This window comes from Patagioenas fasciata, chromosome 7 (genome assembly GCF_037038585.1).
Source record: "Patagioenas fasciata isolate bPatFas1 chromosome 7, bPatFas1.hap1, whole genome shotgun sequence".
NCBI lineage: Eukaryota > Metazoa > Chordata > Aves > Columbiformes > Columbidae > Patagioenas > Patagioenas fasciata.
In genome coordinates this window covers 38,894,930-38,917,128 of record NC_092526.1, presented here as the reverse complement: position 1 = coordinate 38,917,128, position 22,199 = coordinate 38,894,930, and the positions used below count along the sequence as shown (strand labels likewise).

Sequence of the window (22,199 nt, the reverse complement as noted above, 5' to 3'; positions counted from 1 at the left end):
GTGGATAATTCTGGTATGATGGGACCAGCGCGACCAAGGTGGCAGTGACTGCCCAGGCTGTCTCAGGGCTAGAGGAAAGCTCTGGAATTTATAACATGAGACCTCTGGTTGCTGATGGAAAACACCAACAAAATCTGACTGCACAGACAAGCTGACATGGGTTAATTGTATATATATATATATATATCTATATCCGTAGTCTAAAGTACCCCAGTCAACAGTCCGGCATGTTTTTGTATGGTGCAGAGAATCTCAGAATCTATGCTTTGTATCTTAAAAAAATAAAATCCTTCCAAACTGATTTTATAGTAGCATAAATCTGTGATATGTCCGACCTCATTAAGATCCTGAATACTTCCCTGATTCTGAACATACAGTGCTTAGAGAGTATTGTTGGAAACTAACACATCTAAGTGAAAGTACGTTGTATACTGCTGTGTTTTCTCTGGAAGACGAGTTCATTATCTCTTCACTCTTCAGGCTACTTGCCAGACTTCAATTAGCTTTGTTACTACGCCTGTTCTTGCTTGATAGATGCTCTTGGATGTTTTGCTTTCTGGCTTATAAATGTTATTTCACGGTGTGTGGTTAACTCTGAATTTTGTCGCAAGGTGGCTGCAGTAGATCAATGAAGTAAAATAATTTACTCAGTCCATTTTAGGCTTCTGTAGGAATATTTTGTACTAATGCCTCTCCATTTAACATTTGACTGAGTAAGCCGCTGTCTCACTGTGATGCTTTATTTTTGTCTTCTTCGTGATAGATCTCTGAACAACAACTTCTTCACGTAAACTGCGAGCAGCGGTGAAGAGATGGCCAGTTCAGCCCGCGAACACCTGCTTTTCGTGCGCCGGCGCAACCCGCAGCTCCGCTACACCCTGAGCCCGGAGAACCTGCAGAGTTTGGCATCTCAGGGCACCATGGCCGAGAACATGAACCTGCAACGTGCCAACAGCGATACAGACCTGGTGACCTCGGACAGCCGGTCGAGCCTGACAGCCAGTATGTACGAATACACCTTGGGGCAATCGCAGAACCTCATAATTTTCTGGGATATTAAAGAAGAAGTAGACCCAACTGACTGGATAGGACTTTATCACATAGGTAAGTTGGAGCCGTGTTGTAATATTTTGGTGTGTTTCTTGCTCTTTTGCCACTTCATCTTTTCTGATACGCATTCTGGCTCACAACGTGATTGATCTAGAATTGAGGTAAGACTGCAGAGAATTGCCTTGAATTTCTGTTTGATTTTCTGAGCACAGTGAGCTATGTAAAAACATGATTCTGATTAATGCGGATCTGGTTTCACAATGACCTGCTAGAAGATGAAATGTATTCTTCTTAAACAACAAATGTGCATACGGTTGCCTGTGTTCACCTTTGGTGGCTGGCTTACATGCCGGAAAATTCAGAGTATCATATTCATCGTGTAACTTGACATGCTTACTCGCCAATGTTTATACAGTGTTCTGGAGTAAAATCTTAAAATTTGTAAAATCTTAATATTTGTTAAAATGTATTTTGCATAACTCTTTGACTTTGTAGAATTGAATTGTAGCAGTTCTGAAGGAGTGAGAATTTGTGTGCATGAAGTACACACAATTCCTACTTACTCCTTTGGAAGTTGAGGACATTCTCTCCTTATTTGCTCAGGAGCCAGATGTTCAAGGGTGAATATATTTAAAACTAAAAACTCCATTGTTATTATTATTATTATTATTATTAATAATATTCAATGTAGTTACTTGAGGTTATGCATCCTGTTCTTTCTTTACAATCAAAACCATTTGTCTTAGAAAATCCCTCTCCTCTGGCACTGGCTCCTGAAGGCAGCGAAGATTGTGTGTGGTTGCTAATGCGAGACAACACGTACCCCCATGTCTGCCCATGTCTCTAGGAAAGCCGCGTTTTTCAAGGAGCTAGGAGCAGAAAAAGGCAAATATTTTGCTCTTATTTATTTACAGAACCAAAAGCACGGTTCTGTGGCTTTTTTCTTCTGTTGGTTGTACAATTAACTGTCATGAAAGCTGGATCAGTGTGTTTTGGGGGAAGAAAAAAGATTGTTCGTTCTGTAAATGAACAGAGGGTGAAATTCTGAAAATGAACATCATTCTGTGCTCGGGCACTAGTACAGAGAGATCTGGCAAAGGTCTGAAGCAATCCAGGTAAATGTTCACTTCCAATTAATTTCATAGAATACATCCATTATAAAAGGAATCGAAAATGACACACTGGGAAACTGCCTTCCCTCTTCGTTCTTTCGTTGATTCAATTAGCTGTCTCATTAGTTTTCTATCATGAGGAAGCTGTTAGTTCTGTGCTTACGAGTGTGGTTTTACTGCATAGGATAGTAGATGGAGATTTCTGTAAGTGCAGTACCAGTTCAGTGGAATGTTTGGCCTGCTAGGTGATTATAAAAATAGATGTTGTCTTTTTAAAAATAAAAAAGCCTCAACTGAGTAACACAGTATCATCTTATTCTGAAGGACTGATTTTTATTTTAGGTGCGTGTGGACTTTTTCCAGACTTCTGTTGGGTTTGTTTGTTTGTTAAAAAAGGGGAGGAAGTTGTAAATGGACAAATACTTAGTAGAGAAAACCGCATGTTTTATTGGACGCTAATTCAGTATAACGGCCACAGGATGCTCCTCTGCAGGAACTTTGGATCTTTCATTTTTAAATGCAATAAGTTAAACCTCACTATGCAAAAAATCTGCATAGCTCCACATAGCTAAATTCATGCTCAGTCATTCTAGAGTTTTGTATTTTAAAAAATGTTTTTAGATACTTGTGAGAGTTTGCTGGCTTGGGTACTTTGCACGTATCTTCCTCCGTTTCCACCACCATGTACAGCTCAAATGTGATCTGTTTTCTTGTTGAGGGTCGTCTTCTTTTCCAGCATATTCCTAAGGATTCCCAGGACAAAAGCTCATGTGAGGGACACGGCGTATTCTGGGAAAGCAAACATCCTTTTTCCTGGTTATTGCTGGGTTTGTACTGTCTGAACTCTGGTTTCTGCAGCCTGAACAGCCATGTCCATCAGGGTTTGTTGAAGCAGCTTTCTAGCTCCAGAGGCAAGATTCTCAATTCTCTCAGGTTTTTTTGAAGAACTAAACTAGGATTTAGAGTGAAAACCTTCTTCATCTTTTGAAGTGGTAGAAGACTACGGAATTTAACAAACACGCTTTGCATCCTATTAGACTCATGACGTTTGCTTGTCCTGTACTTCCCCAGCTTTTGCTCTGTACGTGCATGTTGTCAAAATGTTTGTTCCACGCCCTATGTAAGCTATCAGAGTTTTCAAGACATTTTTTTTCCTTCTAATTAAGGGGAATCTGAATCTTGCTACGGCAAGAGTGCTCAGACTCTGAAGTTCTCCAGTGAGGAAGGCTGCACAAAGTATTGGACCCAGCTGGAATCAAAGATGATAATGAGTACTCCGTTTGAAGGGAATACAAGACCATCCCAGTTTTCTTGCCACTGTGTAGCACTTATTTCTAGTTTCTTTCCCCGCCCCCTCACACCCCCCCCCCCCCCCCCCCCCCCCAGTTTTCTTTCCACTATTGTAGCAACAGGGCATCAAGGCTTCCTTGGGAAGTGGGAACAGTTCAAGGATTCACAGGTGGACACTCGACCACTCATTGGATGCTCATGGAAGTTGAATCTTGAAGAGTTTGATGGATCACAGAATCCCAGAATGTCAGGGGTTGGAAGGGACCTGGAAAGCTCATCCACTGCAATCCGCCCGCTGGAGCAGGAACACCCAGCTGAGGTTCCACAGGAAGGTGTCCAGGCGGGTTTGAATGTCTGCAGAGAAGGAGACTCCACAACCTCCCTGGGCAGCCTGGGCCAGGCTCTGACACCCTCACCAGGAACAAGTTTCTTCTCATATTTAAGTGGAACCTCCTGTGTTCCAGTTTGCACCCATTGCCCCTTGTCCTATCACTGATTGTCACCGAGAAGAGCCTGGCTCCATCCTCCTGACACTCACCCTTTCCATATTGATCACCATGAATTAGGTCACCCCTTGGTCTCCTCCAAGCTCCAGAGCCCCAGCTCCCTCAGCCTTTCCTCATAAAGGAGATGCTTCCCTCCCTTCAGCATCTTTGTTGCCCATGTTACCATGAAGTCTCATATTTAAAGAAAGCAGAAAGTACAAAATGAAGAATAAAAAAGTTGTGAGAGAGAAGCAAACCCTACTTTTGGTTTAAATAGATGAACTCCCATAGCCAAATTGCCCAGGTTGGCCTATTTTGTGTTAATTTATGCAGTCCTAATTGTGAGACGCATGCCCTTATTCTAGAGATCCTTAGCACGTTTATAATGCTACCTATCAAAGGTCATTATTTCCCTTAGTTGCTTTTCACAGGCTGCTTGGCTTTTTGTTACACTTACTGTGTGGATCCACAATAGCATTGCAAAAACAAAAATCAAAGCAAAAAAGCCTGTTGCAGAGTTATATAGGGCAATTTAGATAGGATCTGTGTCTTCGCTAAGTCTCCTGGGGTAATGGAGTTTGGAGCCTTTCCATTTCAGGTCAAAGAAGATTAAAAAGAAAAAAGCTTTCACATAAACTGCCTTTAATACACTTAAAATAGTGGCTTATGTTAGACAGACTATAAAATGTTAAGGAACTTTATACCCAAAAGATTTCTCTGGCTTCCATTATAGCAAACATAAAAAGTAATAACTTCATTATCTTCCAGAAAAGCCTGATTATTCACTTGATTTTCTGTTTTAGCGCTGTGAGTACTTTGCTGTACTTTAAAATCCGAGCAGTGCTGTTAATGTCTATTATGTCTTATTAGGCATAACAGTATTAATTTGTGGTTACTCCTCATTTTGGCTGCTGCTAATGCCTGCAAACCATGGGCTTGACAATATTGGCACCTTAGTAACCTCCTCCAATTATAATATAAGAACCTGTGTATCCAATATCAGCATATATTAAAAGGTTATATTAAACATACCCACCAATAAAATGTTAGTTTTAGAGTCCTCGTATGCATGTTTCTCATCTTTTTAAGTGCTACTAGTTTTAACTTCATCAGTCAAATCCTTAACATACTATATTTAACATTCAGCTTATGACACTTTTCTATTAATTCAGATTCTTACAGTCATTAATAAATCCATGCAGATGAAGGAGCCAAGAACTTCATAAAAAATTTACAGGAGGGATTCTAACACTGTTCATAATGCAAAACTAATCCATAATCTATTACTTACAAGAACCAAATCCATAGATGAATTAATGGCACTGCTTTTTCAATCCAGTTGTCAGTGATTTTGTTTTTCCCGAATTATTTTGAAAACACTGGGTGGCGTGTCCATTTGATGGTAGAAAAGAGCTCAGCAAATGTCTTTAAAAAAATATCATTTCAATGCAGTGAGTGTATCTTTGAAGGTCTCTGCTGCATGCAATGAAAATACGTAAAGAAGGCACCTTCTAAAAATGTTGTCTAGCTTTTGCAGTAAAGAGGTGGTTATTATGCTGTCCATAGTCTGATTTTTGAGCAAAATTCACTAGCTCACAACTGAGGACAAAGTACCAAATGCCATGGTGGGGAAAAAGTAGCTTAGCATGTCAGGACCTAGGAAGAAAAGAGAAAATCAGACTGAAATGCCTTTGCTTTTTCATCAGCCCACTCAAGGGGTGACCTTTCCTTCAATATCGCTAACTCAGCAGCAAGTGAGGTATTGCAAGGCAGCCTTTTCCACGTACTTTTCACAAATGCCAACATTAGACAGACACAGACAAGTGCCAATCCCAGCTGTAGACCAACAGCAGATTCGAGTTCTTGCCAGCCCTGCGCATCTGCAGGCGTCCCCGCTCGGTCAACATCAAGCCAAAGGCGTCTGTTCAGCACTGTCGCGCTGCTAAATTTATGCCTAATAGGCAATGACAGCGAAATGTTTTAAGGAAAAACTGTCTTATTTTGCTTAATGACGGAGAGTACTCAAAATACTTGTCACACTCTTGATGTTTCCTAAGTATGTGAGAATGCAGAGAAGGGCAAAGGCAATTTGTAATAACTACTTTTTCATGAAAAATGGATTTTCATTTGTTCCTGTCGTGATTTTATAGATTCAAAACCATGAAACCTGGTTCTTGGAAGGGCTGCAAAAAAGTTTCTAGTTCTTTGCTTTTTGTTTTCAAAGACTTTTCCAAGATGGTGCACTTGATTGCATTGCTGGAGACCCTTGAAGGCTTTAAGGACTTTTTGTTTCTTTGTCCTTCTACCAGCATCCCAATGCTGTGGTCTAGTTGAAGATGTCCCTGCTCATGGCAGGGGTTGGACTGGATGAGCTTTGACGGTCCCTTCCGACCCAAACCATTCCATGTTGAGGTGGTTCTGTGGTTGCATTATGCACCTCACTGAAGTTCTTTGTCTTGAGATGTGTATTATAGTTTGAGCAGGGATCTGAAATAAAGTTCTCATGAAGCATAACAGCAGCAATTTTTTAATTGTAAATATTGGGGAGCTTCGCTAAACTATTTCAGGGAAGGTTTTTTGTCTTTACCGGATAAAAACAAAGCAAACCACCACCGAACTAAACACCCCAAAATACTTCACCTTCCTGATTAGCCAAAGTACGTTGCTTTTAAAGTGCGCAGAAGGAGCGTTAGGATGATGGGCAACAAACCTTGTATTTCACAGAAAATATTTTGGTTTTTATTTAGAACTTCCTCCTGCTCATTTCTGTAGAAATCTGAAGACTGACTTATCTTATTGTGTGTGTATTGGATGAATTTCTTCCAGGATGTGTTGGCTCATTTCCTTGAGTACTTCTAAATTTTCTGAATATTTTTCAGTCACAACAGACAGCTGAAAGAGCTTTAAGGAAATGAGTCAACCTCCTGAAATAAATTGCTTACCAAATAGAGGATACCGTGTCCAGAATCATAGACACCATTGATAGCTATGTGGATACTAACTTAGAGATATTATTTGAAAATCTATTATATATACTGCATGTTTCAAAAGGTTTTGGAAGGAAAGAATGCAGAAAAGCCACCCGAGCTTTGCTGTTAGAAATGTAGGGTATGTTTTCAGGTATCAGCACAAGAGAGGTGTGGATTGGGAGTTCAGACAGACGGAATCTCTGATGCCAAGTTAAGGAAGCCACCGAATGTGAGTGTAAATTAAGAGGAGTAATGTGAAGTTGCTGAGCTGCAGGCTACCGAGCTTTCTTAAAACAGCATCCTGGAATGTGAAAGCTGCAGGGGCCATGTCCTTCTCTCCTGATTCCGTCACGAACAAACAGTTTACATCCTGAATTTCAGGAGCTTCTCTGCACGGGGCTTTGCTGAGTCACCGCACCGGCAGCTGGCTGGAAAGCTACACGGTTTGGTTAAAAATAACTGAGATGACACCATTTTAGTAACACATATGACATGTACAGCAGGTAGGCAAGGCTTTGAGATTTTCTTTGCTTCCCAGGAATTATGCAGCAAGTCGGGGACTGAAGTGAGGGAGCCAGCATCAAACGTCATGGTTTGGGGTTTTCTCTCTGATGAGCCAAACTAAAAGGAAAACCAGATGTTCTGGAATCTTTAAGAAGTTGGACATCTGGATGTAGATCTGAACTTTGAACGTGGAGCCAGTTTGCCCTGCTTTGGTGCATTACGCAGAAAGTCCCTGATGTATTTAGTGTATTACACAGAAAGTCCCTGATGGAAGCAATGAATATCCCATCTCCAAACAGGTGACACAGGCACTCTGGAAAAAACTGAGTACATTCAGATCACAACAGAAAGAAGAAAGTGCAGAGTAACTGCATAGGAGTTGAGCCTGTTGGTATGTAAAGTGTCTAAAAACAGTGAGAGCTGGATAAATGCAGGTATGAAATAAAAATCCAGCTGATCCTCTCTCCAAAAATTCCTCTGCCTCTGGTTTTCTGGTTTCTGTCAGTGTTTGGCCATCACTTGCAGCTATGAGCAGTTGACTTGCTGCTTTACTCTTGTTGGAGTGTGTGTTGGCCACTTTGATTTATAAGCTTTTTAATATGACCTTTAGGAGTGAAGTAGCAGCACGTATTGGGAGTTGCAGCTCTATGAGTGGCTTTGCCGTGGTGTTCAGTGCAGCTGAAATATCTTCTGAAGCAGGATTCTGGTTATTTCTTCGTTATTCTGAAGTGTGTGACCAAGTTAGATTTCCTCTGCTTGTCTACCTTGCAAAAATAGCAGCTTTGACAGTCTGTGTGCAAATTTAGAATGCACTGCGCTCCTGAACTGTCGCTGGGTTATCCTGGGTCTGCTTGAAAATTAATACCATGTGTAATCACACTGAATTGTTTGGTGGAAATGACTGAAAAAGACTTTCTGAAAAGTGAACAGGGTCAGAATTCAGTCTGTGCTCACCCAAAACCCCGTTTGCCTCATGTCTGTAGTCATTCCTTAATTGTGCAGTTAAAGTCTGCAGTGTCAGCGTGCTGGTGCCAGGACACTCTGCGTTTGCAAGTAATCAATGATATACGTTTTAAAATTATACAGAAATGCAGCAACCACAGCTCAGCTGAAAATTATGCCCCAGGGACTCAGTTCACAAAAGGTATTGATGAAGTTTTCAGGATCAGAGCTCGCTGTATGAAATTGTGCATAGTTAGGTGTAATTTAACCCATCTGAACAGGATTTTTTTTTCTGCAAGAAAGCGTTTTTATGTACTTTCAAAACCATAGGTTTATTTTTTGTTTGTTTTGTGTATTGCTTTTTGCATATATTCTACCATATTGTGTGCTGATGGCGGTTGTCATCTACCAATAAGGAACTCAGTGGGTTTTGCATTTGGTTTAGATTCCTGAAAAGCTGAAGTATGCCAAAAGCCTATTATTTAAATACAAATATTTTTCTCTACTCCAAACCAGCAAACTCTCTGACTTTCTAATAAATTTCCTAAGAAGCCTGTTACTGTCAGATGACAACAATAGCCTAGTTTGCATTCCTGTTTAAACAGATCACAATATTGAAGATAAAAAAAATAACAGCTGCTGAGGGAATATTAAATCCCACAAGATCCTTAAGAGGTGTGCACTGCAGAGACATATTTTATTGACAACTTTCAGAAACTGAAAAGGTTTGTAAAAGGCAGTGAGAAATCATAAATAACCAAATATCTTTAGAAATGTTTCTGTATTAGACATTGGAATGGGCTTTGAACCCTGGGAATGAAATGCCAGCTGATGCTGCGACTGTCCAAAGGCTGGGACAGATTAAGAAGAATATTCATCAGACAACGTCAGAAACTGCATGAAATAATGCAGTGAAAAGCGAAGCTGAGGAATCCGGGCAGCCTGCCCTCTCCTTTCAGGGGTGAATCGCTTGTCTCACCTGCTGTGGACAGATAACACATCGGGGGAAATCCAGAGGTATTTACACTATTGCAATAGTTGCAGGGTTCGAACCATCATCCCACTGAGAAGGCAAAATCCAAACTAACCTCCTGGAGCCCTAAATAGCAGTTGCTGTATGTAGGAAAACCCCTGCTCCTCCCAGGCATTGTCTCTCTTCTGTGGGTACACTGCAGCTGGGGTTTCTTGGTTTAGCCCTTCAGCCCCAGCAATAAAGAAAACTTTCACACACCGTTTAAAAATCAATCAATCTTTTTATAAATAAAAATCAGTGATTCTGGTTGAAACTTTCACCTGCACAAAAAGCCACGTGTAACTGGTGGAGGGTATGAACGTGTGAGCAGTTAAACCACTTTCCGTGGTGTTTTTGCAGATACTCTCGTTTTCCTCTGTGACCATGGGCAGAAAGCGACATCTGGCCAGGGAGGGCCTCCTGCCCCTTAATGCCTGAGAGCTCCCCACTGATGAGATTTCAGCTCATTAGGATGCTTTAAGCCCTTACAAGGATTTAAGAAGAAATACATACCTTTTATCTCTTGTACTTTCTTCTGGGTTGTGTTATTTGTTCAGTTCTAGGAAACAGGTGTATTTACTGAACTTAGCCTTTTTGTCTGCTTGCAATTTGCATATATACAATGAAAGATATTTCTATAATTTATTCAGATTTATTCGCTATACCAAATGAATCTCTTTGGGCCTGTGGCTATTTCACGCGAAGTCATGGCATGAATTGAGGATTAGCAGCGCAAGCTTTTGCCAAGTGACATGGCCCTTGTGCTGATGGGCTCCTTTATTTTGCTGAGTGAGGATGGAGAAGTTGCTTTTCAGGTGTAGCTGCTTACACTTGGTTGGTGTTTGTATCTGTGGAAGGTCTTGTTGCCAGGATGTTGCACACAGTAGTAGGTGGCAGCTCCCGATCCGTAGTGATCAAGCTCATCCTTTGTGCTGTAGGGATGTTCTCCAACATTTGCTCCAATGTAAATATTTTGGCCAGTAATGTGTCTGTTAGGATATGAATGGAAAAACACATCATTGGATAATGCACCAGGGAATACGAGTCAGGTTTTGTAGAAGATAACTGCAGAAATTGAAACACTTGAGTAAATTAGAATGGGGCTTTTAAAATTATTGCGGACTACTCTGATCAATAACTACTTCTTACTTTCTAGTCGTTTTGAGGATTATCTGTCAGGTGAGGTTTTTAACTTGATAAATGTCTTAACCTGATAACCTTTCTAATAAATTATAGTTTCTTATAATATATCAATAACCCAATTTTAGGACCAGAAGATGAAAAAAGGAAATAAGCACGATACTTGTCAAAAGTGTTTGCAAAATTGATATGATTTTTAAAGTACTTGCATACCATAGGGCATGGGAATTAGGATGGCTGCTGATAATTAGGGTCCTGTTAATTAGGGCAGGAAGTTTTGGAGTCTGTTGTACAGGTAGTAACAGGCTTGGTTCTTGCCTTAGATACTTGTGCTTTTTACACATGTGCGTTTCAGCGATGTGCGTGGTGTTTAACGGGCAGATGTACATTCCATAATGAGTCAAAATGGTGTTTTATTTTTAGATTTGCAAACAAACAAATAAAATAGAAGAGCATACGGTCATCTTGAGTCTATTTGAAGGCCCTTTGGTCATGGCAATTGTGTTTGCTGACCATTCCACAAGAATAAAACACTTTTTGTAGGGTTCGTTACAGGAGAATGACATGTGGAATAAAGTGTACTTAAGGTTAGTTTATGAGCTAGTCATGCTTCTCAAATGAGCATGAATTTTACAAAAATTAAACCCAGAAGAGATTGTTACATCATTCAGTCTGGTTTCCTTTATATTGTAGGCGACTCAGTGCTGTCCAAACTTTAACTAGCCTGAATATTCCAGTTTGTAGAAAATCAAAACAGGTACCGTTGTCAGAGAGCAGCAGCAAACTGAATTATAATAATGATCTTATTGCAGAGGAAACAAAAACCATGACGGAGAACTGCCAGTGTCTCTGGTACCTTTGTGCGTTGGATGTCTCTATACATGACCAGATGCTGCTGGTGGATAAAAAACCAGCATGAAGGCCATGGGATGAATGAGCCCTCACTTTTTCTGCTGGCGGTGAGATGACATACGATCTGTCTAAAGGCACAGAAAGCCGCTCTGTAAGCACAGCTGCACGAGCAAAATTGTGCTTTTGTTGGTAATGTTTATTTACCGAGGGAATTTCTCTCGGGGCAGGATAGGCTATGTTGACAAAAACACAGCTTTGCTGGTACCGTGTCTTCCACAGCAGGAATACTTTGTTGTGTTTTCCAGTTTTTCTGGCAAAGACTTGTGATGGGAACACGGTCGCAGATAAAAGTGCGTGCCCTTTATTCTTCAGAAGCTGCAAATCCTCTTCTGCGCGCGGCTCGAGCAAACGAGTGCTTATCTGACACCATATAAGGTTGTGGTTGAGAAGGAAAATGAGGAAAAACATTCCACAATAAACTTGGACTGGCACAGAAAAGCTAGATACAGTTTCTTCCTTTTTTCTTTCTTTTCTTTTTACATTTAGCTCTGACATTATTTATCTCCAAAATGACCTTTTACAGCTAATTAGCAAAAATGGCTTGTGTTTCTAGATTTGCTAAAGAAACAGTCCTGTTCCAGAATAATGGACCTTTAGCATACTTGTAGACACAGAGGTGGGTTTTTGTTAGTTTTTTCTTGGACTTGCAGCCATTAAAAGCAGGAGATGATCACGTTTAGACCACAAGGTTGTGGAAGTGTTGGGATGTGCTTGGGGTTATGGTTGGGACCTGGATATCACAGAGGGGAGCGTATTGTGCAGGAATTGTGGCTGTGAAGATGGGTTTGGATCAGAGTTTTAGTAAGGTATGAGACACAGCAAAGTGCTTAAAAACACACACACACATATATATATATTGCTGAAAGTTTCAAGAGTGATGCTACAGGGGAGATACAGCCTCCCATTTTCCTCAAGATATTGCAGTATGATGAAGTATTTAATGGTCTTTATGGCTATGGGCGTGCATTACCATCTGTTGGAGTTACTCTTTAGTTCAATATTTTAAAGTAAAAATACTTTTATTTTTTTGTTTAGCATTATGGCTTTCTCATAGTATCCACATTTTGCGGCACGTTGCAGAAACCCTCCAGCATTGTGTCCATGTGCGGTGCAGGGTCTGGCCTCCAGGTCAGCCTGGTCTGTGTGTGGAACCTGACGTATACGTGGGAATGAAATGCACATCATTTTCTGGAGGAGAATTAATAAGATTTTCAGGAAAGAGGTTAAGCTTGAGGTCATTTCCTTCCTATTGTTATGCTTTTGAAATTTTGCCAGCAAGATGGGTGAAAGGATTTATTTTTGTCTTTGAATGCTTTGAATTTAAGTGATGTCTTTGCTTAGAACACACAGAAGTGGAATTCCACTTTATTCCTACCATTGCACCGTGCCATGTATCTGAAAAAAGTACTTTTTTTCATTATCTTTGTCCAGCATTCTAGTAAATTAATCCTTAGAGCTGCCGCTGCACCTCAAAATATCACGTTGTGTGAGGGCACATGGAGATGCCCTCATCCCCACGTTGAAGCGTTAGTGTGCATATAGCAAGAAAAAAAATGTAGTAATATTACTGCTAGTAACATATAATCCTTGAAAAAGAAGGAAAGTCTGTCTTATGGCTGGTGTCAGAATAAAGGCTGTGTGTGAAAATGAGAGCGAGGATCTTGCCACTCTGAATTGAAGCTTCAATAGCAAAAAAGGTTTACGCGTGTAGTGTTTGGATGGACTGGATGGGGTGGCTTTGCTCTGCTTCTGCAGCTGGAGCGAAAGGTTTGAGAAATACAGCTTATGCCTCACCATCTGGAGTCACAGGTAGAAAAATTAATAATTGCTCTTGCTGTGTGAATTAATTGAGTGCAATAAATGTCAGCAAGATAATCTGTGTGGTATTGGTGTTGCAGAGGCTGCTTAAGGGAATGCCAGTGGAGTCTCTTACATCTCTGCCCCTGCTTTTCTCACCTCAAGATTTGTGTCTTGTATTTTCATTACTGTCCAGGTTTTCCGAAGTGTTAGGAAAAGAGATTTGTGATAGCATGTAGTAGGATCTCGTAGCTGCTTAGGCAGCTTTTAAGACTGTCCAAGAATTCTAATCTCAACATTTTGTGGGTTTGTTCTGTTGGCATTTGAGGGAGAACAGTTTCCAGCCCTTTAGCACCCAGCAGTGTTTGAAATGTCTCTTCCTGTAGTCTGGTCCTGGTGTGCTTTCCTCTCCTGTTCTTTGAAAATACAATTCCTAGAGTGGCTTATGCAAGCATAAATCAATGCAGTAGCTTTCAGTTCTTTGTTAGCAGGAAGTCCATCTTAATTTCTTTGACTGGAAGCATTTTTTGGAAAGCCTTCAAGCCAGGTATGAATAAATATTCCTGTCAGACTTTTTTTTTTTTTTCTCCCTTGTTTTTTATTCTCTGATTATTACTAGGAAAACCAATATTTGCTTTGAGAGCTTGAACCTAGTGCTCCACAAGCGTACAGGTGCATGAAATGTGTGCTGCAAAGGACTTGACCTGCAGACCATGGACCAGATTGCAAAGATACCTTTAATACCCTTTTTCTTCTTGTGGCTCTGGGGCCACTTTGGCAAGGTTTGGTTCCTCGCTATAAGCTGAAGGAGCTGTAGGTCACCACCAGAAGGTTTGCGAGCGGTCACAGCTTCTGGCAGAACACAGTCTCATCTGAGCCCCAGCGCCGAGGTGGGATTGAGCAGCCTGTGAGAGGAGAGGGGGCAAGAGCACCTCTGTCATCTCCTCATCTCCTGCTCAGGGGTGCCCAGTGCACTTATCCTGGGGTCAAGGCAGCTCCATCCCAGCCACAGGTCACAGAGCAGTCCCATCTTGTATAAAACACCTGGATTTGTGGGGAAGTTGTGCAGGAGAGCGAAATCATAGAATGTCCTGAGTTGACCCACATGATCATGGAGTCCAACTGCTGTCCCTGCACAGGACAACCCCACAGGTCACACCGTGTGTCTGAGGACGTTGTCCAGTCTCTTCTTGAACACTGTCAGGCTTGGGACCGTGTCACCAACGTGGGGAGCCTGTTCAGTGTCCAGCACCCTCTGGGGGAAGAACCTTTTCCTCATGTCCAACTGACCCTCCCCTGGCATGTCTTCCTGCCATTCCCTCTCTGTGTAAATAAAACCCAGCGGTTCCAGTGGGATCCCGCTGTGCTCGTTGCTGTGGCTGCCTCACGGTCATCTCTGGGGTTTAAGGATCCTCGGTGGCTCGGGATCCTCCCCGGGACAAGGCGAGGAAGGAAGCGCAGGGAGGACGGGGCTGCGCATCCTGTACCCTTCAGAGGGGAGTGGCCGCAAATAGCTGAGCACAAGGGACGTAACGCTTTATATGTTTTAAGTCGGGCTGTTTGAACCTAGATAAACCCTCGGTTAAAGGAGAAGAGGCAGAGGATTGTGCGTAACTGCTCGAAACTGCCAGGGAACTGGAGAACATTCGTCTCAAAACCTTTCCTTCAAATGACAAGAGGAAGGGAGAGCTGAGGTTACACAACGGAGCTACAGCCTCTGAACTGGAGCCGCACAGGCTGCGGCCAGGAAGCAACTTTTGTAGAAAATACCATTTGCGATTGGGAGCAGGGATGCTATTTTCAGGATCCGTTCCTGCAAAACATACATGTTTTTGTTATTCTTCGGCTTGTTAATTGGGCTCAGATGGAGGAATGCAGTTTGGGATCCATCCTTTGGATTGGCCAGGTGAGGCTAGAAGGTGCAACAAGGTGTTGATGTTTGATTTCAACGATGTGCTGCGCACGATAGCGCTGTCTTTTGTGAGCGATGTTTCCATTGCAGCAGGTAAGCTGTATATAGTGGGTTAATATTTGTTTGTACAGTAGTAAGTAATATAGAGTGTATTTTAAATGAGTTCACATAATTTTATTTATTATAATAATTACTTGCTATGGAAGCTCAGCCTTGAAATTAATTTACTTACTGGCTTTCCAGAAAAGGAGTGAGGCCTCAGGTGGTAAAATTTGTCTGCTCCTTTAAATGTGTCCTGATGCAGTTTTCAATTGCTTTTAAGCATATCTTGGATATAAAGGGGAAAATTATTTAGTTCGTTAGTTCAGTAAATATTGTGCTACTTTAATGATTAGCCATGGAAATTTTTTTTAGCATTTCTAGAATTAAAATGATCGGAGGTTACCCCTCTTAATAATGGGATGCCTCGCACACATCATCTTCAGTGCCCAGGACATTAACCTAACACGCTAAGGAGGAAGTCAGCATTTTAACAATCTGAGCTTAATTTAAAATTTAAAGTTAAGAATAAACAATACAAGCACTTCAAAGGATTTTGCATAAAACATCCTCCAAGAAGGTGTGAAAAACAGAGGTTGGGATGTAAATCCCAAATGAGGATAACAGAATAATTCAGCAGTACAATGGTGTCACCAATGCGATTGATCTTTTCTGAGCTAAGCTGCGTGGATTTTTCAAGAGCTGTGAATTAGAATACACATATATGGTGGTGAAAGATAAAAAATATGTATGATTAAAACCATTCAGTGACATTGGGAGTCTGTTAAGCATCACCTTCTCGCTGAGCTCTACATAAGCATCTTTATAAACGTGCTATAGAAAAGACATCAGGGTGCAGAATTTTGAAGCTCTTACATTGCTATAAGGAATTTTCAACTTTTTTCCTATGCAATAAGCAACCTGTGGTGGCTTCTGTAATGTTTTTGCATTTGAAGAATAAAAACCCTTCGTATTGCTGGAGACAAGCCTTTTATCACATAACCTGACGCTGCTGACCACAGAAACGGGGACTGGAAAATGAGCACTGGTTTGCACATGGCCGGTCTGTGCACTGGGACTGTACGGCGCCGTTCAGATATTATTTGGTAGCAGTTCTTGGTTTTTAACTGTCTTATAGAAGACCGTATCTTATTTATTTGTTGATTTAAGTTATCCAAGATGACTCTGTGGGGTGATGGATATCAGGTAGTTTATCCTTTTTTCCCAAGACGGAAATAGGGAAAACAGTAAGACGCAAAGAACAAAACGTGAGCTGTGCAGAAGGCTCCTGATGGAAGATACTTGCTCAGCAGGGCTTTCAACACTATCTGCTGCAACTATCCTGCATAAAAGGGAGTAGCAGTCGATAAACCAGACCATCCTGACGGGCTGGAGAAATGGGCAAAGAGGCATCTCACCAAATTCTGAGGGCAATGCCAAGTCCTGCCCCCTGAGGACGCTTTGCAGATAATTTTATTGTGAAAATTAATTCTGCAAAAAACAATCCCTTCTTCTTTCAGTGCGCTGTTCATCCCTTTATCCCATATCTTGGTATCTAACTTACATTTAAGGGTGGTGTAATGATGGCGAAGCCTGAAAGTAGAAAGAAATGAGTTCAATTCTTAATACCAGGTTTGGATAGTTGCTTAGTAGTTGAAGAAAGAAAACATTATTACTCGGAACACATTTGCTTTACAGTGATTTGAAGGCACACTAGTCAGTGTGAAGTTCCACACAGTGATATGTTACTACCCACTTTTCATGGTAGAACATAATATCTCACGTATGCTGGTTTGTGCAAGGGCTGTACCTTTGAAAAATGAGTTAACTTATGTAATATTTTCTGCCTAAGAATTACTGAAGACAGAAAGACACTGTGCATCTTGCATTGTTTTCTTTCTTTCAGAGTGTAGCTTCACTGAACAAGAAACCAATGCAGTAAGACAGTATTTTGTTGCATATTTTATGTGCTGGGAAGGGATATTTATATCTACGTTTTGGCCCAGATTCTGGAACAGCTGCCAGTTTCACAAACAGCAACAATTATCTGCCTAAAAGGGGACTAGAACTTCTTGGAGTCGAAGTTCCCTATGGAAAATTAGCTATATATTTTGATGTATATATATAATAATTCTATATCATTGTAGTGTGCCCGTATATATATGTGTATACATGCGTACATACATCTGTATGTTTTGGGGAAAAGGAGACATGAGGTATCAGTAATTCTGACACCGCTTTTTGTGCTTTCAAACACTTTTTTTTTTTAATATAGGTGAATATTTCTAAGACTATAATTGTTTAACTGGTTTTTATAGGCAAATTTCAACAATATTGTGTACTTCAGTGTTTTCATGTGCTTTGATTTATTTTTTGCTGTTCAGTCTTTTGCTTTTGAAATCCATAAACTGAGGTTTGAAGTTCTATTTCCATATGCATTAGTGATGTTATTTTCCCCCTATGTGAATAGCGTAAGAAAAGCAGAAAAAAGGAACCCAATCAGCTGTTTCAGAGGAAAACCCAAGCTATTCAAACTATATTCTGTAATTTGAGTTGATGGCTGGTGGTCTGTCACATTTTTGGTCCGTCTGTCTCCAGCGCCTTCTGTTGCAGTGGCAACGTGGCCGTGGGCAGAGTGGCCCTGGTTTTGTCCCCATTGGTACTGAGGAGACTGTTCTTCATGAAAGGGCTGAAAATCCAAATGTTGCGTTTTGTTCAATAATGTGTAAGAAAATGTTTTCTCTCCTGTAACCATCAGCTGAGAAGCTTGAACTCCGTTATGTAGGACCCTGTAAAAATGACCATTGGCTTTGTTACTGATTTTTAAACAACAAAGAACAATTCCTTGTGCCTTAGTGTTGGAAATGTCCGTGTTAAAGGCATATTTCATTGTTTCAGAGTTTCTCGATTTGTTGAACCATAAACATGACATTTTGAATTGTTATAATATACCCAATATCTGTCCTTCTGCTTAGAGTTATGAACAGACTCCAATTGACTACAGAAGACCTAGAGCATGTTAAGGGAGGTGGGTTTTTATTATATATACATCTCTGTGTACCGAGGTGTAATGAGAGCACTGAATAATTGAGCACTTTCTGTATTTCCTTTAATGGAATTTTAAAGTAATCTGCCTGCTTTTGGCAGCAATGGTTTGGATAACCAAGTTTGTATGGTGGACCAAAGCAGACACCAGTGTAGCTTTGCTGGAAATGAAACTTTTATCTCATGTCTTCCAAAGTTGTGCCTGTGAATGACAGAACTGGGGCCTTGGCTTAGGAAGGCACATTTAAAAATAAAAAAAGGAAATAAATAAGCCAGAAGTGTATTGTTTCAGTTAGAGTGTTATTGTAAACAATACACAGATTTTGATGCAGGTTTTGTTTTACTCGTTTGTTTCGAGGCCCATGGGATGATTTACAGGCTGTACTTTGGGAGCTTCTCTTTATATTTCATTTTTTGAAAAAAAGAAATACGCAGGTGAGATACAGCTTTGTTTCCTCTGAAGTTTTTTTGCTGTAATGAAGAATAGGTATGTATATTTTAAGTTTTTACTGCCTGTGTGCCTAACTTCACAGTGTACGCAGTTTATGCTCCATCTTGTTGATTCCACACACACAAAGTTGTGCTTGCGGGTGTTAAATGCTGGAGGATCACAGGCGTTAGGAGAACTCTCCTGCCCCTTCTCATTGTTATAATGATGGGACTGTTTTGGATTCGTCAGGGTGTTCAGACCACAGCTTTCTAAACATTTTCCAAGTCTCCCATGCCTGAAGGCATAAAAACATCAGTGCCTTGTCTGGGCCACCTCTTGGCTTGAGGAATCACCCAAGTCCAGCATGTGTCTCATAACATTTTTTTGGTGGGCTGGGAATGTACAGACTGCACTAAAGATTGCAGAATGCACTCAAATATATGTAATAAAATGGAAGTTGTATTTTGTTTTGTTGTGGTGTTTTTTTTTTTTTTTTTTTAATTTAAGACTAAGGGTTATCAAGTACTGGCAAGAATTAGGTTGTTGGATTTAAGGTCACAGGTATAATTATCTAATTAAGAGTCAGCTGCCTATGAATGTAGTTGTACGATGTTTTGATGCATACTTCCAAAGAACTTCATGTACCAGAGAAGTTAAGTTGGGTTTATGTTGCCTTCCTTTGGCTCATCGTAACCTTTGTGCCCTTTCAAATAGTTTCTCCCTCTTTGCTCCCCCCTCTTCTTTGCTCCCCCCTCTTCTTTGCTCCCCCCTCTTCTTTGCTCCCCCCTCTTCTTTGCTCCCCCCTCTTCTTTGCTCCCCCCTCTTCTTTGCTCCCCCCCATTGTTTTGAGTGCCTGAATACCAGCTGGTAAATAAAAAACAAACCCCAAGACTTTTTTGGTCACTGTTAGGACAAAACGCGTAGTTCTTGAGGTTTAAACACGGCTGTTGCTCAGCTGACCTGTAGGTGCCGTTTTCTTCTCAGTTCTCCTCTTTTGAATGTATTTTGCTGAATTGCTCATTTGTGTCTCTGGCTTATTAAATGACAGTTCTACCCTATGTGTCAGGAAATTGCAGGTGTCAGATTTTTCAGTGTATGCATAAAAATACTCTCTAGTTTCTAAAATATAGGAATAGAGAAAAAACTGATATAAGTCCTGATACCTGTATTTGCAATTCCATGCTTTATAGCTAAGGAATGAATGCTAGATTTTCCCGTCACAGAGCGGTGTGATAACCCTGTGGTGAAGCTGCAGTCAGCTCTGTGTTCCCAACAGCCTCTCCAGTGAGTCAGGGAAGTTTGGGAATGTAATTCTTTACCTTGGCAGGTCACCTCTTCCAGGAAACCATGTATTTACTTTGGCTGTGTGTACGTCTGCTCGCTCTGCGTAAGCTGACCTAAGTATCAACTACGAAAGAGAAGCCATTTATCTTTTGCTAGTTAGTTTATTTTTTTAAACAAAAGGTGGTTTTTGTTTCTCAGCCTCTTGGACTGAACAGGAGTTAAAAATAAGACAAAACCTGTTATAAGTACTACTGAACTAAATTTTTTTTCTTTCCTTTTTCAGATGAGAACTCACCAGCCAATTTCTGGGATTCCAAGAATCGGGGAGTGACTGGCACACAAAAAGGACAGATTGTATGGCGAATTGAACCTGGCCCCTATTTTATGGAATGTAAGTACCTGTTTACCTGGTGTAAGGCAGACATGCCTTCGTGTCAAGGCCAGTCAGCAGCACCGCACTTGATATCTGTTCTGTCAAACCCTATGATAAACCAAAGGAATTGATCACATTGCCTTAAGGGGCAGCATTTTCCAGTGCATTTGCTGGCCATTCTAAAAAATGGAGTTGAGCTTAGGTGTGCATTTGTATTCTTAAGTGCTCTTAAGCAGCATGCTTCATTTAAAGGGAGGAAGAAATTGCCTTGTGCAATAAGGTCCCTCCCAAGAAGTTTAAAATTTCAGCTGGACAAACATTAATGGTAAGTGCACCCAAAGAAGAAAGTAATAAGCTGGTAGTGCTTCCTAATGTTTGTTAGTGTGCAGCACAGGTTAGATTTGACTCTAGAAGAGTGTCAGACTCCTGTCCAGTTGCATCAGTATTTCTCAGCTGAAGTCCTTGCAAGTATTTTTCAAATACTTTACTTCAGTCTGTGCCTTTGGAACTCATCCTCCTCATAGCGGTTTCATTAGGTTAGAACAAATGCCGGTTCTGTATAATGTATAGCAATGGCCAAAGATGATGTATATCATGTTTATACAGGTTTGTGCTTTTAATCATTGTCATAGGAAAAAACACACTTATTTCCGTAATACTTACAACACAAAATATTAAACTTGCATCATAATAATAGAGTAATACTAGGTCAGTTAAAATTAAAATGAAGTATTCTGGATTATCAGATCCCTGTTTGCTTCTGTTTTGTATAACTGTATGTTTCTACTGATAACCCCCATCCTCCAACCTGTATTAGGTATCTTCCAACAGTATTCACCATTTTTAACAGAATATTAACATCTCTGTTTTGTACTTCTGTGTACACGTATGCACATATATGTGCATTTGTGCACGTGTAGGTATGCCCATGCCTATAATGTCTATTAAATGGCATGATGCCTATTAAAAATGTCAATTTGAAAAAATAAAGCAACACTGAATATTCAAGTAAACTGAATATAGAACTAATAACTATCCACTCTCAGTTTCAAATCCTTGCAAAGTACAAAGTCTGGCTCCCCTTGACAAGCAGGCGCTGTCCCAGAGCTGTCACCTTGAGACGTGAGTGGCTCTGAACTGCAGAGCCAAGCGTTCCAGAGGCAGGTGCTCCTCTCCCTGTGCTCTGGGGAAAGAGCAGAAGTGCCATGTAAGCATGAAAGGGACCTCTGTCGTTCTAGAGATTCAAGAAGGTGAATTTGAGCATCAGTGTGTCAGAGATGGCATTTCCTTACTCACGTAGTAGAGATGGTTTTGAAACGTCTTGCTCTGAGGCTTGCTAAAATGTGTGGAAAGGAAAACAGTGACTCGGCAACTGCCTGTGTGAAGTATGGAAGGATTACTGAATGTGGCTGCAGCTCTGCAGTTTGCAACTGTGAAAGGAAAGAACAGATTCAAGGAGTATTATCCTGAACAAGTGTCAATAGCATGAACGTGCAACACAGCTGAACGCTTTTGTGTTTGGTGTGGTCATCTGGTGTTCAGCTTGACATCGGGGTGTTCAGCTCCTTAAGGACGTCAGGACCTTTAGTCTGTGGTGGAGGAGAGGCTGCAGTTCCCCTAGGAGTGATATTAGATGACGGAGTGTTTCTCTGTCACCTTGGGACGGCAGGGGCTCCCCTTGGGGCATCGTGGTAGGACAGAGATGATGGTGTTCCTTACAGAGATGGAGTGAAATGATCCATGGAAAGGCTGGTCATAGAAAAAGCCAGCCCTTCTTCCCGTGGCAGGGAGGCACCGTCACCATTCGGCACTGTGGGTGGTGCTGTGCTTGTACTCGACTCCCTGCCTGGTCCTGCCTGGCTGATCAGTAAAGCACAGGCCAAGAGCCTCCTTTGGGACTGAA

General features: G+C 41.1%; 1 protein-coding gene across 3 annotated transcripts in view; it reads left to right on the top strand.

Annotated features, from left to right (window-relative positions):
- The window catches only part of HECW2 (HECT, C2 and WW domain containing E3 ubiquitin protein ligase 2), a 126,350-nt gene that overhangs the window by 52,042 nt on the left and 52,109 nt on the right, over positions 1-22,199 (top strand). For 2 of the 3 annotated variants that reach the window (XM_065840657.2, XM_065840656.2), the window contains exons 2-3: positions 764-1,104; positions 20,207-20,314. In XM_065840657.2, the coding sequence (XP_065696729.1) occupies positions 813-1,104; positions 20,207-20,314 (400 nt within the window). In that variant the 5' untranslated portion in view covers positions 764-812. Of the gene's footprint in view, positions 1-763; positions 1,105-14,899; positions 15,120-20,206; positions 20,315-22,199 lie in introns of those variants that run through there. The other variant, XM_071811481.1, reaches the window with a different exon arrangement.